The sequence below is a fragment of the Ranitomeya imitator genome, chromosome 1 (assembly GCF_032444005.1).
Source record: "Ranitomeya imitator isolate aRanImi1 chromosome 1, aRanImi1.pri, whole genome shotgun sequence".
NCBI classification, from domain to species: Eukaryota; Metazoa; Chordata; class Amphibia; order Anura; family Dendrobatidae; genus Ranitomeya; species Ranitomeya imitator.
Window position 1 is genome coordinate 666,119,575 of NC_091282.1, and position 17,958 is coordinate 666,137,532.

At 41.5% G+C, this 17,958-nt stretch overlaps 1 protein-coding gene across 14 annotated transcripts in view; it reads left to right on the forward strand.

Annotated features, from left to right (window-relative positions):
- Nucleotides 1-17,958, forward strand: part of MTA1 (metastasis associated 1) — a 168,355-nt gene that overhangs the window by 88,408 nt on the left and 61,989 nt on the right. For 5 of the 14 annotated variants that reach the window (XM_069729118.1, XM_069729165.1, XM_069729100.1 and 2 more), the window contains 9 exons: nucleotides 336-435; nucleotides 1,196-1,384; nucleotides 1,722-1,796; nucleotides 3,378-3,436; nucleotides 4,590-4,702; nucleotides 5,003-5,154; nucleotides 5,552-5,741; nucleotides 7,093-7,182; nucleotides 7,946-8,101. In XM_069729118.1, coding sequence (XP_069585219.1) covers nucleotides 336-435; nucleotides 1,196-1,384; nucleotides 1,722-1,796; nucleotides 3,378-3,436; nucleotides 4,590-4,702; nucleotides 5,003-5,154; nucleotides 5,552-5,741; nucleotides 7,093-7,182; nucleotides 7,946-8,101 — 1,124 coding nt within the window. Of the gene's footprint in view, nucleotides 1-335; nucleotides 436-1,195; nucleotides 1,385-1,721; nucleotides 1,797-3,377; nucleotides 3,437-4,589; nucleotides 4,703-5,002; nucleotides 5,155-5,551; nucleotides 5,742-7,092; nucleotides 7,183-7,945; nucleotides 8,102-8,755; nucleotides 9,202-17,958 lie in introns of those variants that run through there. The other 9 variants (XM_069729198.1, XM_069729135.1, XM_069729127.1 and 6 more) reach the window with 5 other exon arrangements.

The window sequence follows — 17,958 nt, forward strand, 5'->3', positions numbered from 1 at the left end:
TTAGTTGTCATTTACGTTGATCATTTTTAGGTTTTATTGTTCTCAACACCTTCCACTATGTTATGAATAAAGATTTACAACTGGAATTTTTCGTTCAGTGATATCTAGGATGTGGGATTTTAGTGTTCCCTTTATTTTTTTTGAGCAGTGTATTTGTGGCTTGTGTGGCTCTTTCGCCCCAAAATTTTGTAGACTGACTAAATAGGAAAAGGTAAATATGTTCCTGACACAATGCAGTTTTCAATCGTGAATTGATATATTAGTGTCTGTATTAGTTTTATGGAAATCATTTGGAAAATTAACAATTGCCTTTTCTTTTGTTTTCTCTCCACCAGATCTGTAGGTACGTTTGCCCGTGCATTAGACTGTAGCAGCTCGGTCCGGCAACCAAGTCTACATATGAGTGCAGCTGCGGCATCTAGAGACATCACATTGGTAAAAAAGTAGAATTTAAAAAATGGTAAAAAAGAACCCTTTTGATTGGAAGAATAGGGGCCATTGAGCTCAGTAGAGCTTCTACTTTTGCATTTTAATGATCTGTGTGGGTGGGGCTCATCACCGACCCTTTTTTTTTTTTTTTTGCACGTTTCCATGATTTGGCAGAGGTTATTTTGTTGTTGAAATGACAGTAACAGAACAAAAAAAGTTGCAAATATTATAACATTACCCTTAAATTTTTGATGTGATGTATAACGTGCCATACTGTTCAGTACCTTTAAGGCTGACCTTTCAACAGGTCAGAAGTGAATTTAGAATTTTTTTTTCCCTCTTTATTTTTTCCCCAATGATCCCCTGAATATTCCCCTTAAAATAAAAAAAACAAAAAAGCTTCCATACTGTTCCAAAGATATGGGCCTTTTTATTCAGTGCCATTTTTTATTGTATTTCCAAGGAGGCATGGCTCACTGGATCCTCGGGGGTGGATCTTTAGACTGCTCTGCATAATCACCCTGAGTGAGTCAAGCCCCCTTTGTAAAGATTATAAGAAGTAGCGCTAATTCAAAAGTCCCTGTATCTCTTGAACCGAGTAGTGGAATAAAAAAAAATAAAAAATTAGGGAGCAGTAAGAATAAAATAAGAGCAAAAACATGACAATTTTGACCTTGTGGGACAGGTCTCCTCTAACATGGATCTGTCAGATATTATGAGACCTGAGAACAGTCTTTCACTATTTCTACATTTCATTCATTTTCAGTTTCATGCTATGGACACATTACACAAAAACTCTTATGATATATCTAAAGCCATTTCTGCGCTCGTACCACAAGGAGGGCCCGTCCTCTGCAGAGATGAGATGGAGGAGTGGTCCGCTTCAGAAGCCAATCTTTTCGAAGAAGCTTTGGAGAAGTATGGCAAGGATTTTACCGACATTCAGCAGGACTTTGTAAGTAAAGAGTTTTAAGTGGCAATTGCCCTCATGAATTCTCTGGTTTTAGGCTAAGTGTACAACCAAGTCTTTTTATGGAGTTTTCGGATGAATAATTGAGTGCAAGCTCCAAATTTTGTAGAAGTTTTCAGGTTTGGAAGAGGATTTGGAGAGATTCTGCAACTGAATATGTTCTATTCATCTCAATAGTGAAAAACTTTCCGTAACCAAATTTACAGTTCTTATGCAACATGTGAACTTATCCTAAGGTCCATCTCTCCTTTAGGTGACCTGTTAATTAAGTATTGCTCCTTGTCCTGTGCAAATTCATCAGTAGTGGTTTTCTTTCCTTTAGTTACCCTGGAAATCATTGACCAGCATTATAGAATACTATTACATGTGGAAAACAACGGACAGATATGTGCAACAGGTATTATTAGATTTTTTATTATGTGTAATAGTAGGTAGATAGGGATTAGGTAAATCCAGTGACTGGTGACCACTTATCTGGGTTGTAGTTTTCTATTTCTGGATACATGTTGAGAAGTTATAAAATACAACAGCCCTATCATAAGACACATTATTGAGATCCTTCCTCTTATCCCTTCATAAAAATAAGCAAAAATCTTAAAATTAAAAAAATGTAAAGATGTAAAAAGTTCCTGCTCTAAAAGATTAATGTCTAAGGATGTGAGGGGGGAAACTAGAGGCAAAGTGCCAGTTTTGCCGTACTATTTTGCCCAAGTATTTTACTGAATATTTTATAATAACAGATCACATCTTCTATTTGTAGTTCACCATAGTTATATCAGTAACCTACCGTACTTAATTTTTTGGACTATGAGACGTACTGTTTAGCAAGAGGAGAACGCTGACACAGCATCTTTCCTGGTCACTAAGAGAACTGCACTCTCTCCTTCTGCCCCATACTAATCAGCCTGATCACTGTAGGATAGGAAGCTATCAGGATCTGCACATTGCTAAAGCTGCAGGTCCTGGCTAGCTGAAGGACTGTGCAGGTCATGTGATCAGTCATATATATGCCTGAAAGGAACAGCAAAATGTGATAGTATATACAAAGTGTGTGCGGATGTGTTTGTGTGGATATAGCTGTGTGTGTGGATATAGCTGAGCTGTGTGTGTATGGATATAGCTGAGCTATGTGGATGTAGCTAAGCTGCATGTGTGTGTGGATGTAGCTAAGTTGCATGTGGATGTAGCTAAGCTGCATGTGTGTGTGGATGTAGCTAAGTTGCATGTGTATGTGGATGTATCTAAGCTGCATGTGTGTGTGGATGTAGCTAAGCTGCGTGTGTATGTGGATGTAGCTATGCTGCGTGTGTGTGGATGTAGCTATGCTGCGTGTGTGTGGATGTAGCTATGCTGCGTGTGTGTGGTTGTAGCTAAGCTGCATGCGTGTGTGGATGTAGCTAAGCTGCGTGTGTGTGGATGTAGCTAAGCTATGTGTGTGTGGATGTAGCTGAGCTGCGTGCATGTGTGGATGTAGCTGAGCTTCATCTGTGTGTGGATGTAGCTGGCTGCGTCTGTGTGTGGATGTAGCTGATTAATGACACTCAAAACTGAGTACACCGAGCGGGTGACATAGCGTAGCAGGAGGAGATGAATGTAGTACAGTGGTATAAGCAAATATGTTTTCCAATTATTATATGAGAGATGTAATACTCTGCAATAGCAAGGTAAATATACCAGAAGTTATGCAAAGGCACAATAGCCTATGGTACACTCATATAATACATCAATGAGAGCGATCAATAGACGTTAACTATTACCTGTACTCCTCTCCTGCTGCTGGATTGGGCCATTCCAGGTATTATGTAATACTAACAATAGATCCATTATCTCATACAGGTCTGACCCCTGCTAGGGAAGTGTTAATGAGCCAGGGGTGCATCCTATTGTCATCTAGGTGAATCTGCTGTGCAGAGCATTGCTGGCTTCATTATTCTGATTTTGGTTTTGCACGTCTAATTTTTGTCTATTTTTCTTCAAGAAACGGTTAAAAGCAGCTGAAGCAGAAAGCAAATTGAAACAAGTATATATACCCAACTAGTAAGTATTTCCCACAGTGATCATTGGAGAGAGGGTATACAACTGGCTATGAATAATAAATACAGTGACTATAAAATACTAGCCTGGGGGAGATGCCTAGAGAGCGAGATAAAGGATGTGAAAATTGACGGATAAATTAATGCAAAATTGGCGGTCAGAGTACGATGACAAGCTAGATACAATTTGCAGTGGAGTGATTGCAACAATTAATAAAACCTAAACTACGATGTGGAACCGGTGTCCTGCAACGTACCCTATGCTGCAGATTACAGCAAAGTATCAGGACGCCATGTGCTTTGTTTTCAATCACTGCCTTAAATGTTAGGTTTTAATACTTTTGGAAAAGTGCTATTTTCGGTGACTAATACATGTGAAAAGTGGCAGCTGCTCTTAAAAAATGAGTCATTTTGCCTTGATGGCCATATTTGCCCTTTCCGTGACTCCTCACTATACAGCAGACCAGTCCAATAATGGGTTTTGTTTTTTTTTATTTAAAGTAATTCAACCCAAGACAAATATTCTGAATATTGGGATGTAACCTTTTTATAGTCAAATGTCATTTTATACCCTGTGCTCTATTATTAAGTCTTTTAGACAGTGACTTGAGGCGGTATTGTGGTATGGCATGTTGTATAAAAATAACTTCCATGTTTATAAGGTTATTCCCGTTTTCACAGATGGTTAATGTCAGAAAGGGTTTGTAAAAAGAAGCACTTCTCCAATTTACTGCGTATTAAAATTTGTAGCTGTTCTCGAGATATTCACATTTTACTTTTGTTTACTGCTTGTTCCCAAGGAAACCGACCACCACTGCTGCCTAGCATGTAAACACTGCATCTGAGGGGGATTTGGAGGTAACGGCGCGCTCCAGTGATCCTGGTCAGCTTCAAAATGGTGTACTGCTTACAAGCTCAGTAGAAAGGAGCTTGGAAACACAACACATTCTGCTGTGTAGCAACAGTGGTCGATCTCCAAGGCAACGAGCTGTAAACAAAAGAAAAGTGTGAAAATCTCGGGAGCGGATGAAAATTTTATTAAGCAGTAAATTGCAAAATTGCTCGAATTTACAAGCATTTTCCGACAATACCCATCTATGAAGATGGGAATAATCCCTTTAACTGATTGCTTTCTCATTTTTATTTCCATTTTCTAGTAACAAACCTAACCCAAACCAGATAAATGCAAATAGTATCAAACCTGCAGTGGTAAATGGAACTGTGGTACAGGGCCAGAATTTGAGCGGGCGAGCCTGTGAAAGCTGCTATAGTAAGTGTGTGAGGTGTTTTTTTGTCCCCTTCATCTGCTGATCTAGAATCTTCTCTAAAAGGAGACGCCTATCTACAGACAGGCAGTAGGTGGCGCTAGAGAGATGGCTTTCTTCCAGAGGAGAACTAATTAACATACACTCTTCCCAAGGATTGCCCGACTTATGAGACTCCCTTTATCGACAGGTGGTCTCCATAAGAAGCAACATTGCCTCCCATAGACATGTGTGAGAAGTTATCAGTGGTGGGGGTCCTGGTACAACTCTTCTAAAGTGATGTTTGTTAATTACTGTCTCTATAGCAGCACAATCTTACCAGTGGTATTCCTGGGGTCCTCCGAATATGCAGTGTCGTCTCTGTGCGTCATGCTGGGCATACTGGAAAAAGTATGGCGGATTGAAGATGCCAACCAGATTGGATGGCGAGAGGCCGGGTCCAAATCGGAACAATATGGTACGTTTCCTAATATGATGCGAATTCAATGAGGCCTTAAAGGGATGGTCCTTTTAAAGAAAAAAAAAAATAGGACCCACATGCAAAAGAAAATAGAGGATTTGAAACGGTCATAAAAAATTGACACCCATAGACGTCAGTCTATCTCCCCCAAGGGGACACGATCTAGTTTTCTGTATCAGAGCCATGCATATTGGATTCGTTCATTGGCTTTCCATCAGCCTGTTGTTTTTGGAGTGCGGGATGAAACTCATGCCAGTGCAGGGAGAGAGTGCTGGAATCAGAACCGCAACTCTTCATGGCTAAATTAAAACTGTACTTAACTAACTGTTATTATTATTATTTTTAAATGTCCATTTCTCAATTGAAATTATTTCTTGTTTCCTTTACATGGAAGAGTCCACACGGTTTACCTATGAGAGCCGGTGGGAGCCCAAAATTTGCTATGAAGACGCGCCAAGCTTTTTATCTCCACACTACAAAGTTGACTAGGATCGCGAGGAGACTATGTCGGGATATTTTCCGTCCAGGTTATGCTGCCCGACACCCCTACATGCCTATCAACAGTGCGGCAATCAAAGCAGAGTGTGGGTATCTGGGATGTATGGAAACATTCCTTCTTCTTCATAATGGGACACTTATGGTTACTGCAGCAATTCTCATATATTACATAGAATGGTGAAAAGTTATTTTAAAATGAATGTTATGGCTCCTAAAAAGATTTATATACAGTACTGCAATATAGGGGCGTGCATAGAAACCATATAGCCCCTTGGCAAAAGTTAAAATTGGACCCCTCTAGCTCCAAAAAATATTCAACGGAGTAGGCTAGGTGATATATCCCAACTATTATAGATAGGGAGAGGGATATGTAATGTGGAACATACACAGTAAGTATGCTTCTAATGAAGCCCCTTTCATGGCTATTCTAGAGTATGATCATTCCAAACATTCCCGCAAAGAGTATGATGTCCCGTCGGTGATTTCCACCCCACAAACCCTTACAGTATGATGCCTCCATAGTATACAGTATAATTCCTCCACAGTGTCCCTAACACAGCATAGCTCCCGTAAAGTTGCCCCCACACTGTATGATACACCTCATAGCTCCCCAAACAAGTATCATGACCCCCCACTGACAGCTGCCCACTCCGTATGATTTCAGCATTAAATATAGGCACCCACTCAGTATGATGCCTCCACAGCCCCTCACTTAGAATGATGCCCCCACCAGCCTTCACTTAGTATTTTGCCCCAACCGCCCCTCACTCGATATGATGGCCCCCCCCAACCCCTCACTCTGTATGATGGGCCCCTCACTCAGTGGGATGACCCCCCCCACAGTCCCTCCCATGGTGGGATGGCCCCCCACAGTCCCTCACTCAGTACTGACATTGAAAAATATACATTACTTACCTACCGTCATTCCCTTGGTGAGGGCACCGCACAGCAGGCGCAATATAGTGATGTCCTGACACCTGCAGTGTGCGTAGTCTGACTCACAAGGAGGCTGAATTGTGAATCACCATTATATTCAACTATTCGCCCCCCGAAGACGCAGATTTCGATATAATCATAATGACTGGTGGAGTGGAGGGCTTCATGCCGAGTCACACCGGGCCCCAAAGTGGCTGCATGGTCTGCTGTTATGGATGGTATGCCCTTTAAGAAAGAGTAACCGTTTTATTTTATAAATTGATAGTAAACATTCTGCTACAAGTTCTCCTGAAACAATAGTTACACTTTAAGCTGTTGGTATATGTAGTAGTTTCCCAGATGAGTGTACTCTTGTTCTTGCCTGGGCAGTCAGTTGGGAGCTTCTATTGGGTACTTTTGTCAGTCAGGTTTTGTTACTTGCTGTAAATAACCCAAATCACAGTGCGCCCAATTATCTTCCTGTGTGTTCTAACCGCTATATGATTTGCTGACTTGTTTCAGGTACAACGAGGCTTCCCGAAGCATCTAAAACTCCACTGATGTTAAAGCAGATTGTCCGGAAACCTCTAGAGCAAGTCTTGAGATACATAGGTACATTCTGTCATTGGGTCCCACGAAGGCTTGAGTGCATGTTGCCGTCACTATTGAGCATATGCACCCAAAAATGCCACGGTGTCCATAGGGCCACAATGTAAAAAACACTTATGCCACACCGTATATGTGGTGGTTCGCCTTAAAGGACAGCAGTGCCTGTTGAAGGTGCAGGCACAAACCGACCAGACAGCCCAAAAGGACATTTTCTTTTTAGTCTCTGTCTGATAAATAGGAGCCAATGTTATCCTGTAAACTGGGCCCTTTTTAAAGTGGACGTGTCACCAGGTCATAAGTGTCCTATATTGGATCTCATTTTATTCCTGCTGCTCCCGATTATGCTGTTTGTTTGTTTCTTTTTTTTTCATATGGTTCCAGAGATATGGGTATTTTTATTTGGTGCAAATTTTTATAGTCTTACTAAGGGGGCGTGGCTCATATGATCCTCGGGGGCGTGGCTTTGTTTTCTTGTTAAAAGCCGTAAAAATAGTAGCATTATAAAAAGCCTATAACTCTGGAACCTTATGGTGGATTTAAAAAAAAAAATAAAAAATCACAAACCAGAATAATAAGAAGAGCAGCAGGAATAATAGGAGAGCCAAACCCGGGCACTTTTGACCTGGTGACAGGTTATCTTTAATACATTACGCATTGTGTAATGCACTAAATCAATGTGCACCCAGCTTTACTCTATCTATCTATCTATCTATCTATCTATCTATCTATCTATCTGTGAAAGTGATAAAATCTTGTCATTCCCCAGAGGCGCATCCCTGCACTCCAAAGCCAGAGTCGATCAAAAATATTTCCACAAGCATCAATAACTCCCTGACTCCATCTAAATCTTGTCCCGTGATCAACAATGGATCGCCAACAATCCTGGGCAAGCGCAGTTACGAGCAACATAATGGTATGGACGGTATGTGTCTTGTACTTGTTTTTTTGTCTGTGTGTTTATTTTAAAGGAGTTTTATTTTCAATCTGGATATAAGTACAGTAGCTTCCCAGCTTTAAATATATTTAGCATTGCCTTCCAAAATGTTAAGGTTGGAATCTTAAATAAAGTCTTAGACTTTTCTGTAATTCTCTATTGAATGAGATTGCACAGTACCTAAATCTAATCTAGTGTTAACATTTAAAGAGGACCTACCAAAAGGTCAAAAGTGGCTCTTATTTTTATCTCACTGCTCCCCTGAGTATACTCCTTTTATTTTTATTTTTTTTTAAATTTGCCATTCGGTTCCAGAGATGTAGAAATGTGCTGCTTTGTATGATCTTTACCAGGATCCTCTGGGGAGTGTCTTTAGGCTCCTCGGTAAAGACCATAAAAATTAGCTCTAAACTAAAAGGCCTATATCTCTAAAACCCTATGGAAAAAAAGCGGATTTAACTGGGCAACAGGAGGAATAAAATAAGAACAAAACCTGGCCACTTCTGACCTGGTGACAAGTCCTCTTTAAGTAGCAAAATTTCTCTCATTTCAGTGCACACAGTTTGCAATTTTTGTTGTTACTTTGTACGTTTGGTACAAAAATTACATGTCACAGGTTTATAACTTCAAACTGTGTTGCAGACTATTTTAAGGACAGATCAGCAAGCAAAAATGTCCGACTAAGCCCAATGGATGGAAAGAGAACGTTGTCCTACCTTGCATGTAGAAAGGAGAAAATAATGAAGCAGATTAAACAGGATGGGGAGAGAAAATGGAGCACCTTTTAATTTTTGGACTGAATCTGTGGAGAGTTCCTAAATCAACGTTGTTTTTGTTTCTGGTGTTAACTTTTCTCTCCCCTCACATTGATTTATCCGCTACATAGACACACGTCGTGCGAACCTCCATGACCTGGGACTGACTATCACTGCAATCTGGAACTATAAGTCAAGAGTCTTCATGTGTCAATCATTTCCATTTCATCATCCAGTATCCTTGAGGCCAGAGTACTCCTGGAAATATCACCATATAGTAGTTTATATGTTGTTTTAAGGCTTATTATATAAATATCTTTTTTTATGTCAGTGTTTATTTTGCACATTGTTTCATTCTTCATTTCCACTTCCATTGTCTTTCATTTTGTCACATGTTATAGGGCATTTATTGTTTACAGCTAATGGCCTGGCTTGGACCGGTCATTTTTTCCAATAACTGGTCTAGAAGTAATGCCACTAATTGCATGCCAAGCTACCTCTCTGCTCCGCCTGCGTAACTTATATTTTTTTTATCTTTTGTTACAGTCATGACTTATGTCATTCCTATATTTTAGGCATAGCTCTCCTGTGGGAAAGGGATATCTATTGATGGGTTTTCTACAGATGTTGAGACTTTAAGTGGGTTGTCCATTCATTAGGTAGCGATGAATATTGGCTTCGTGGGGTCCGATACCCCCTGAGAGCCACCCTGGGAACAGCAGTGGCGGAGCCCTGAGAGCCTCCTTCGTCGGGAGCTGTCCTGGGAGCCGCACTGGGCTGGTGCCTTGTTGACTCCACCGGTTGGGAGCCCTGGGGACCGCCCTGGCCGGGAGCCCTGGGAACCGCCTCGTACATGACAGCTCCTCGTTTGATAGCCAGCTTGGTGCAACGTCATTGTAGCGAGGTGACTACAGTAGTACAACGTGATCGTTGTGTCATGGTGCACATGATGTCAACAGACATGAGGCACTTCTCAGGGTCACAGATTGGTCCTGCGAATCGATTCTCACCAGTTCATTGGTGTCGGATAGGTGATCCAGATCTTTTGACCACACAATCACTTCAAATAGATTTTCTGAAACTAGAAAGCCCCATTTGATTGCATTTCTGAAACCTCTCTACACATGTGCTTGGCATGGTGGTTACTTGAGTAGCGCTAAGCCTCGATATCAAACACCAACAATGGATTAAGAATAGGGAGGTTTCTGGAAGGTAAACTGGCTCCTTCACTGTTCTGGACAAGCTTCTTAACAGGATCTGGGGCCTGTTTTCATAGATTGAGGACTGCCCACGGATGAACATTTATTTTTTGGGAATTATGGTAGGTAGTGTTGAAACCCCTCAAGCGCATGAGCACCCTTTTTTTGGTGTCTCAAGTTATCCAGATATCTTGTGAATAATATCTAGATCGGTATGGGGTCTAACCACTTAGACACCCAATTATACCCAAAAATGGTGAAATTCTCTCCCGTTTTGAACCAAGCACTGCCACTCCTTTCTCTGAGACTGCCGAAGATGGCAGAGTACAATGCGTGGCTATCTCCAGAAGTATAACTGAATGGAGCCACAGTGATTGCCACTAAATAAAACATGGCCCAATTTTTGATCAGTGGATAAACTTCCCCAATGATCTAGTGGTTATTCACAAGACGGATGATAACTGAAATACCCCTCTAAGGTCCCATACACAAAGATGACAGAACCTGCCAGTTTTGGAGGGACAGTCCGGACTATCCTATAGGTGTGGTGCCAGCCCTTGGACATCAGATGTCAGCGAAAAAATTGATCCTAGGTGTCTGTTACCCCTCTTCTTATTGAGCATATAGCCCGCTCGGCCATGTGTAGTGGTGTATAGGGGAACATAAATAATAATTGTCAGCCTAACAAGCTAACGACCAACACCTTTCAGCCGGGTTCAGACTGGCAAACTTCAGAGTCCGTATATGGACTGCAATACCCAGACTGATTGTGAAACACATGTGCCTATGAGGCTTTAAAGGGCGGCTATCATCAGAAAATGACCTATTGTGCACATGAGGTTTTTGTTTAAAATGTATTTTCATTTTTTTTTTATTACTATTTTGGTGATTTTTTTTTTTCTATATCGCAATCTGTGTTATAAATATTCCTGTTGTATCAGGAAACAACACGTGTACTTTGGCCGCAATGAACAAAGCTGACCTTACTTTTGTAATGTAGCATCCAATGAGCATTTGCAAGGAGGGGGATCTGTGACCTCGCCTATTGTGATTGGATCTTGTCTTTATCAGCTGTATATAGAGGTGTTACCTCATTAGAATACTGCCTCTGATGTGAAGGAGCCTGCTGAAAACTGAAATAACAGCAAGCATGAATATAAAATGGCCCCAGTGGCCAGTGTGAAAATTGCAAGATTATTTTTTTTCATTTACTAATTATTGTGGTGTGGGAAAAAACACATTGCTGAAAATATAAAAAAAAAACAGAATTAAACAATGGGACATTTTTTGAATGCCACTCTTCCAATACTGAAGATATGTTAGCTTGTTAGCCATTTACAAAGGGGTGGAGAGTCTTGTGAAGCCCCCAATTTACTTTTCAATGAGTAAATCCTTTTTTAAAAGATTGTTAGTGTCATGTTTGCAGCCACAAAATCAAATAAATTTTTTAAAGCCGTGCTTTCAATAAACACCTATGGAAGTGACTGGTTTATACTTTACACTTTCCTGCCATTATTAGAGCAGCTTCCTATTGATCTTCCTAAAATAAAGATGGACGATCTGTTCTGAAAGCTGTCCTAGTCGGACACAAACAAACATATTGCTTTTACTTTTATTGTTATTTTTTTTTCCTGCATCTGCCAAAATATGGTATATAGTGTGAAACTGTCCTAAATTATTGTTTTATTTATATGATGATTTATGTTTTTGTTTTTTCTTTAAAGCCTTTTTTTTGTATTCCGATCATATTTGTGACATGACCTCCTTTTACTTGGTTTCTAAATTTTCAGTATTTCTGATCACTTGAAGAGTAATAAATATATATATATATATATCTATATATATATATAGATATATATATATATACACACACAGTACAGACCAAAAGTTTGGACACACCTCATTTAAAGATTTTTCTGTATTTTCATGACTCTGAAAATTGTAAATTCACACTGAAGGCATCAAAACTATGAATTAACACATGTGGAATTATATACTTAACAAAAAAGTGTGAAACAACTGAAATTATGTCTTATATTCTAGGTTCTTCAAAGTAGCCGCCTTTTGCTTTGATGACTGCTTTGTACACTCTACTACAATCTGTACAGTTTTATGGCCTTCTGGGGTTTTTGCCACCCGACACACATAATTCTAAAAATGTAGAATTAATCATGTGCTTGTTTCTGTGTACAAATTACAGTTAGAAGAGGTCAAATAAAATGTATTTTTTCAAAGATTATGTATGGTTGGTGTGACGTTTTAATACTGCAGAAGCAATTGTATATATGATTTTCAGGACCTAACAGGTAGGATAAAACCTTTCCAGAAATGAGTATCGTATTTTGGGGATTATAAGATGCACTTTTTCCCCACAATTTTTTTGGGGAAAATGGGCGTCTTATAATGCGGATGTACCTTACCGGCCGCGGTGGAGCAGTGTCCCAGGGTCGCTGCTGGAGGAGGCGTTGCTGCAGGCCGCAGGCTGGGATGAGGGGGTGTTCAGATGTGCATCGTTGTGAGTGTTCGGCACAGCCGGGGCGCTGCCGACATTTTGTAAAAAAGCCCGGACCCCCACACTTGCATGGTTTACTATGCAGTGGACCTCGGGAAAATGGCTGCCAGGGGCGGTGCATGCGCAGATGGACATCTTGGCACCAAGATCTCCGGAGATGAGATCTCAGCGCTAAAATCTCATCTCCCGAGATCTTGGTGCCAAGATCTCCATCTGCGCATGCACCGCCCCTGGCAGCTATTTTCCTAGAGTCCACTGCATAGTAAACTATGTAAGTGCGGGGGCTCTGGGCTTTCACAAATGTCTGCAGAGCCCCTGCAGCGGCACACATCCGAACACCCCCTCATTCCAGCCTGCGGCAACTCTCCACTCTTGCCTCCTCCAGCAGCGACCCTGGAACCCCGCTTCACCGCAGCCACCACCCCCGGTAAGCAATAAGATGCATGGATTATAAGCCGCACCACCATTTTATTTAAAAAAAAGTGGGGGTTTTTTCGCCTCAAAATTTGGGGTGCGTCTTATAATCTGGAGCGTCTTATAATCCGCAAAATGCAGTAATTACTTTTTTTGGGGGGATGGCATGATCTGAAAACGAGAAAAAGCAATGAGCTCGCTGCCTTTTTTTTTTTTTTTTTTTTTTTTTAAAGCCCCAATTTAAAGGGAACCTGTCACCCCGTTTTTTCAAGAAGAGCTAAAAATAGCGATCTCGACGGCCATTTTCCTGAAGCCGAGTTCGCATCTCGGCTGCAGGAAAATGGCGCCGCGATCTCCATCTGCGCACGCGCGGCATCCCGCGGCCATTTTCCTGAAGCCCCGGGAAGCCGAGAAGAACCATCTGCGCACGCGCGGCCTCACAAAGATGGCCGCGCCCACCGATAAACGGCTGAATAGAGCAGATCGCACTATTTTCCTTCAAGCTGCGAAGTGGATTCGCCACTTGGACATGCGCACACCACTACGCCACCAACGGAGATCTGGGGGAGAAACAGCGCTGTCACCACGCCCATATGACCTGACCAGCGTGAGTGACAGCCCAAAACGGCGACTTTACAAAGGTATTTTGGCAGCATAGGTGGGGAATAAAGGCTCGAAAATACACTAATGTAAAGCCCAGCTCTGCCCCTATTTAACGCTATTTTTAGCTCTTCTTGAAAAAACGGGGTGACAGGTTCCCTTTATGTAAGAAAAAAAGATGTCCCTGATGGTGGACAACACCTGGACTGACTGGTTAAAACAAGTTATCATCTATCCATTGAATTTTAATCCCCGACGGGGCACTTTTATTCTTATTATTAAGTGGAGTGCCAAGTTTGACTCCCGACCGCTGCTCCAATCTAACACTATGGCCTGGCCCATAGAGAGTGATTGGAGCAATGGTCAATCATGCGCACTGCCGCTCAGTTGTACCGGGGGGCAAAGTGCCCTATTCTCCTGATCGTTACAAGTCTGTGTTCAGACCTCCACCGATCAACAAGTTCTACCTAATTGATTACAGGTTTTTACTGGAGAACCCCTGTAATCTAATACAGTTAGGTCCATATATATTTGGACAGAGACAACATTTTTCTAATTTTGGTTATAGACATTACCACAATGAATTTTAAACAAAACAATTCAGATGCAGTAGAAGTTCAGACTTTCAGCTTTCATTTGAGGGTATCCACATTAAAATTGGATGAAGGGTTTAGGAGTTTCAGCTCCTTAACATGTGCAACCCTGTTTTTAAAGGGACCAAAAGTAATTGGACGATTGACTCCAAGGCTATTTCATGGACAGGTGTGGGCAATCCCTTCGTTATGCCATTCTCAAGCAGATAAAAGGCCTGGAGTTGATTTGAGGTGTGGTGCTTGCATTTGGAAGGTTTTGTTGTGAAGTAAACATGCGGTCAAAGGAGCTCTCCATGCAGGTGAAACAAGCCATCCTTAAGCTGCGAAAACAGAAAAAACCCATCCAAGAAATTGCTACAATATTAGGAGTGGCAAAATCTACAGTTTGGTACATCCTGAGAAAGAAAGAAAGAAAGCACTAGTGAACTCATCAATGCAAAAAGACCTGGGCGCCCACGGAAGACAACAGTGGTGGATGATCGCAGAATAATCTCCATGGTGAAGAGAAACCCCTTCACAACAGCCAACCAAGTGACCAACACTCTCCAGGAGGTCGGCGTGTCAATATCCAAATCTACCATAAAGAGAAGACTGCATGAAAGTAACTACAGAGGGTTCACTGCACGGTGCAAGCCACTCATAAGCATCAAGAATAAAAAGGCTAGACTGGACTTTGCTAAAAAAACATCTAAAAAAGCCAGCACAGTTCTGGAAGAACATTCTTTGGACAGATGAAACCAAGATCAACCTCTACCAGAATGATGGACAGAGAAAAGTATGGGGAAGGCGTGGTACAGCTCATGACCCAAAGCATACCACATCATCTGTAAAACACGGCGGAGGCAGTGTGATGGCTTGGGCATGCATGGCTGCCAGTGGCACTGGGTCACTAGTGTTTATTGATGATGTGACACAGGACAGAAGCAGCCGAATCAATTCTGAGGTATTCAGAGCCATACTGTGTGCTCAGATCCAGCCAAATGCAGCCAAACTGATTGGTCATTGTTTCATACTACAGATGGAGAATGACCCAAAACATAAAGCCTTAGCAACCCAGGAGTTTATTAAAGCAAAGAAGTGGAATATTCTTGAATGGCCAAGTCAGTCACCTGATCTAAACCCAATTGAGCATGCATTTCACTTGTTAAAGACTAAACTTCAGACAGAAAGGCCCACAAACAAACAGCAACTGAAAACCACCGCAGTAAAGGCCTGGCAGAGCATCAAAAAGGAGGAAACACAGCGTCTGGTGATGTCCATGAGTTCAAGACTTCAGGAAGTCATTGCCAACAAAGGGTTTTCAAGCAATTACTAAAAATGAACATTTTATTTAAAATTATTGAATCTGTCCAATTACTTTTGGTCCCTTTTAAAAAGAGGGTGGCACTTGTTAAGGAGCTGAAACTAATAAACCCTTCATCCAATTTTAATGTGGATACCCTCAAATGAAAGCTGGACGTCTGAACTTCAACTGCATCTGAATTGTTTTGTTTAAAATTCATAGTGGTAAAGTCTATAACCAAAATTAGAAAAATGTTGTCTCTGTCCAAATGTATATGGACCTAAATGTATATAAAGCTGAATGTGTGTGTGTGTGTGTCCGGGATTGGCATCTGCACCGTCGCAGCTACAGCCACAAAATTTTGCACAGTCACACGTCTGGACCCGCGCTTTCCAATTTACCAAACAATTTTGCCCCTATCTACCTAATGGGGAAAAAGTGAAAGGAAAAGTGTTGGAGGCAAATTGACAGCTGCCAGATGTGAACAAGGGGGACTTCAAGAGTGAGAGCGATGGCGCCAAAGAGTATATACCGTATAGTTGCTAAGGTGGGGCCCCGACATGGGATACTCACCACACACGGGGATATGAACACACACACACAAAAGGCGCCACAAACTACCACGTGCTTGAACACATATACCACCCTCAGCACACATTTCACCACACATACACCAACCTCGCCACATAAAAGTCGAAACACAAAAGTCGCCGCTCAAAACTCGCCACGCGCAAAACTCGCCACATGCAAAACTAGGCTCACGGAAAACTCGCCACACGTGCAAAACTCACCTCATGGAAAACTCGCCACACGCAAAACTTGCACGCGCGGAAAAATTGTCACATGCACAAAAGTTGCAACACATGCAAAAGTTGCCTCACACAAAACTTGCACATACTCAAAACGCACCACACATAAAACTCGCCACTCGCAAAACTTGCTGCACACAACTTGCTACACTAACCTGTCACATGCAACTCGAGACACAAAAAGTTGCTACACGCATGTCGCCACACAAAACTCATCTCACAAAAGTCGCTACATGCATGTCGCCACATGCAACTCAACACGCACAACTTGACACATGAAACTCGCCCTAAAACACACAAGTCTGGTATTATCCATCAAAAATAAAAATCTGATTAGTAAGCAGACAAACTACAAGAGCAACAAATGTACCATATAGGAAATACGGCAGCTGTCAGTCACATGACCTGTCTATTATGTGTATGTGTGAGCTAATATATACTGCCAGGGGGGAGGGCTTCCTGTTGGCTGGGGATTTATCAGGCTGCCAATTTAGCTTACAAATACTGAGGTAAAAATACTGACCAAATAATGTGTGAATGCGGTCTAATACAGGAGGAGATGACAACCTGGTATATACTATATACAGGGGAGATGACATACAGGTACATACTTATATACAGGGGCGATGACGCACAGGTATATACTATATGCAGTGGAGATGACGCACAGGTATATACTATATACAGGAGGAGATGACACAGGTATATACTATATACTGGAGGAGATGACACAGGTATATACAGGAGCAAATGATACTGAGGTATATACTATATACAGGAGGAGATGACACACGTATATACTATATACAGGAGGAGATGACATACAGGTATATACTATATAAAAGAGGAGATGACCTATGTATATAGAGGAGATGACATACAGCAGGTATATACTATATACAGGGGAGATGACATACAGGTATATACTATATACAGGAGATGACATACAGGTATATACTATATATAGGAGGAGATGACATACAGGTATATAGTATATACAGAAGAGATGACATACAGGTATTTAATATAGGAGATGACATGGGTATATACAATATACAGGAGGAGATGACATACAGCAGGTATATACTATTTACAGGGGAGATGACATACAGGTATATACTATATACAAGAGAAGACATACAGGTGTATACTATATATAAGGGAGATGACAAACATGTATATACTGAGGTGAAAATGAGGGGTGTGAGGAGAAAATGAAAAGGTGTGAGTGCAAAATGAGAGGAGGAAAAATAGTGGAGTGATTGGAAAATGACAGATGTGAGGTCGAAATGACAAGTGTTACGGGGGAATGAGAGGAGTGAGGGGGAAAATGAGAGGTGTAAGGGAGAAAATGAGAGGCATGATGGGAAAATGAGACGTGAGGTGCTATAACTAACCACAGATATTTACTATGCCCAGGCAACGCCGGGCTCTTCAGCTAGTTTTATGTATAATTCAGTGCACATAGCTTGCATTATGACGCACCTTCGAGCCTTTTGAACCTTTGCATGCACGCCTTTATTATATTCTAACACATTAATTAAATCAAGCCCAAATAATACAATGTATGCATGTAAATACCATCTTCCTGCAGCCTGTGATGGTGGATGGCTAAGGCTTCTTTCACACTAGCGTCGGGCCCGGCCCGTCGCAGTGCGTCGGGCCGAGGTTACCGACGCTA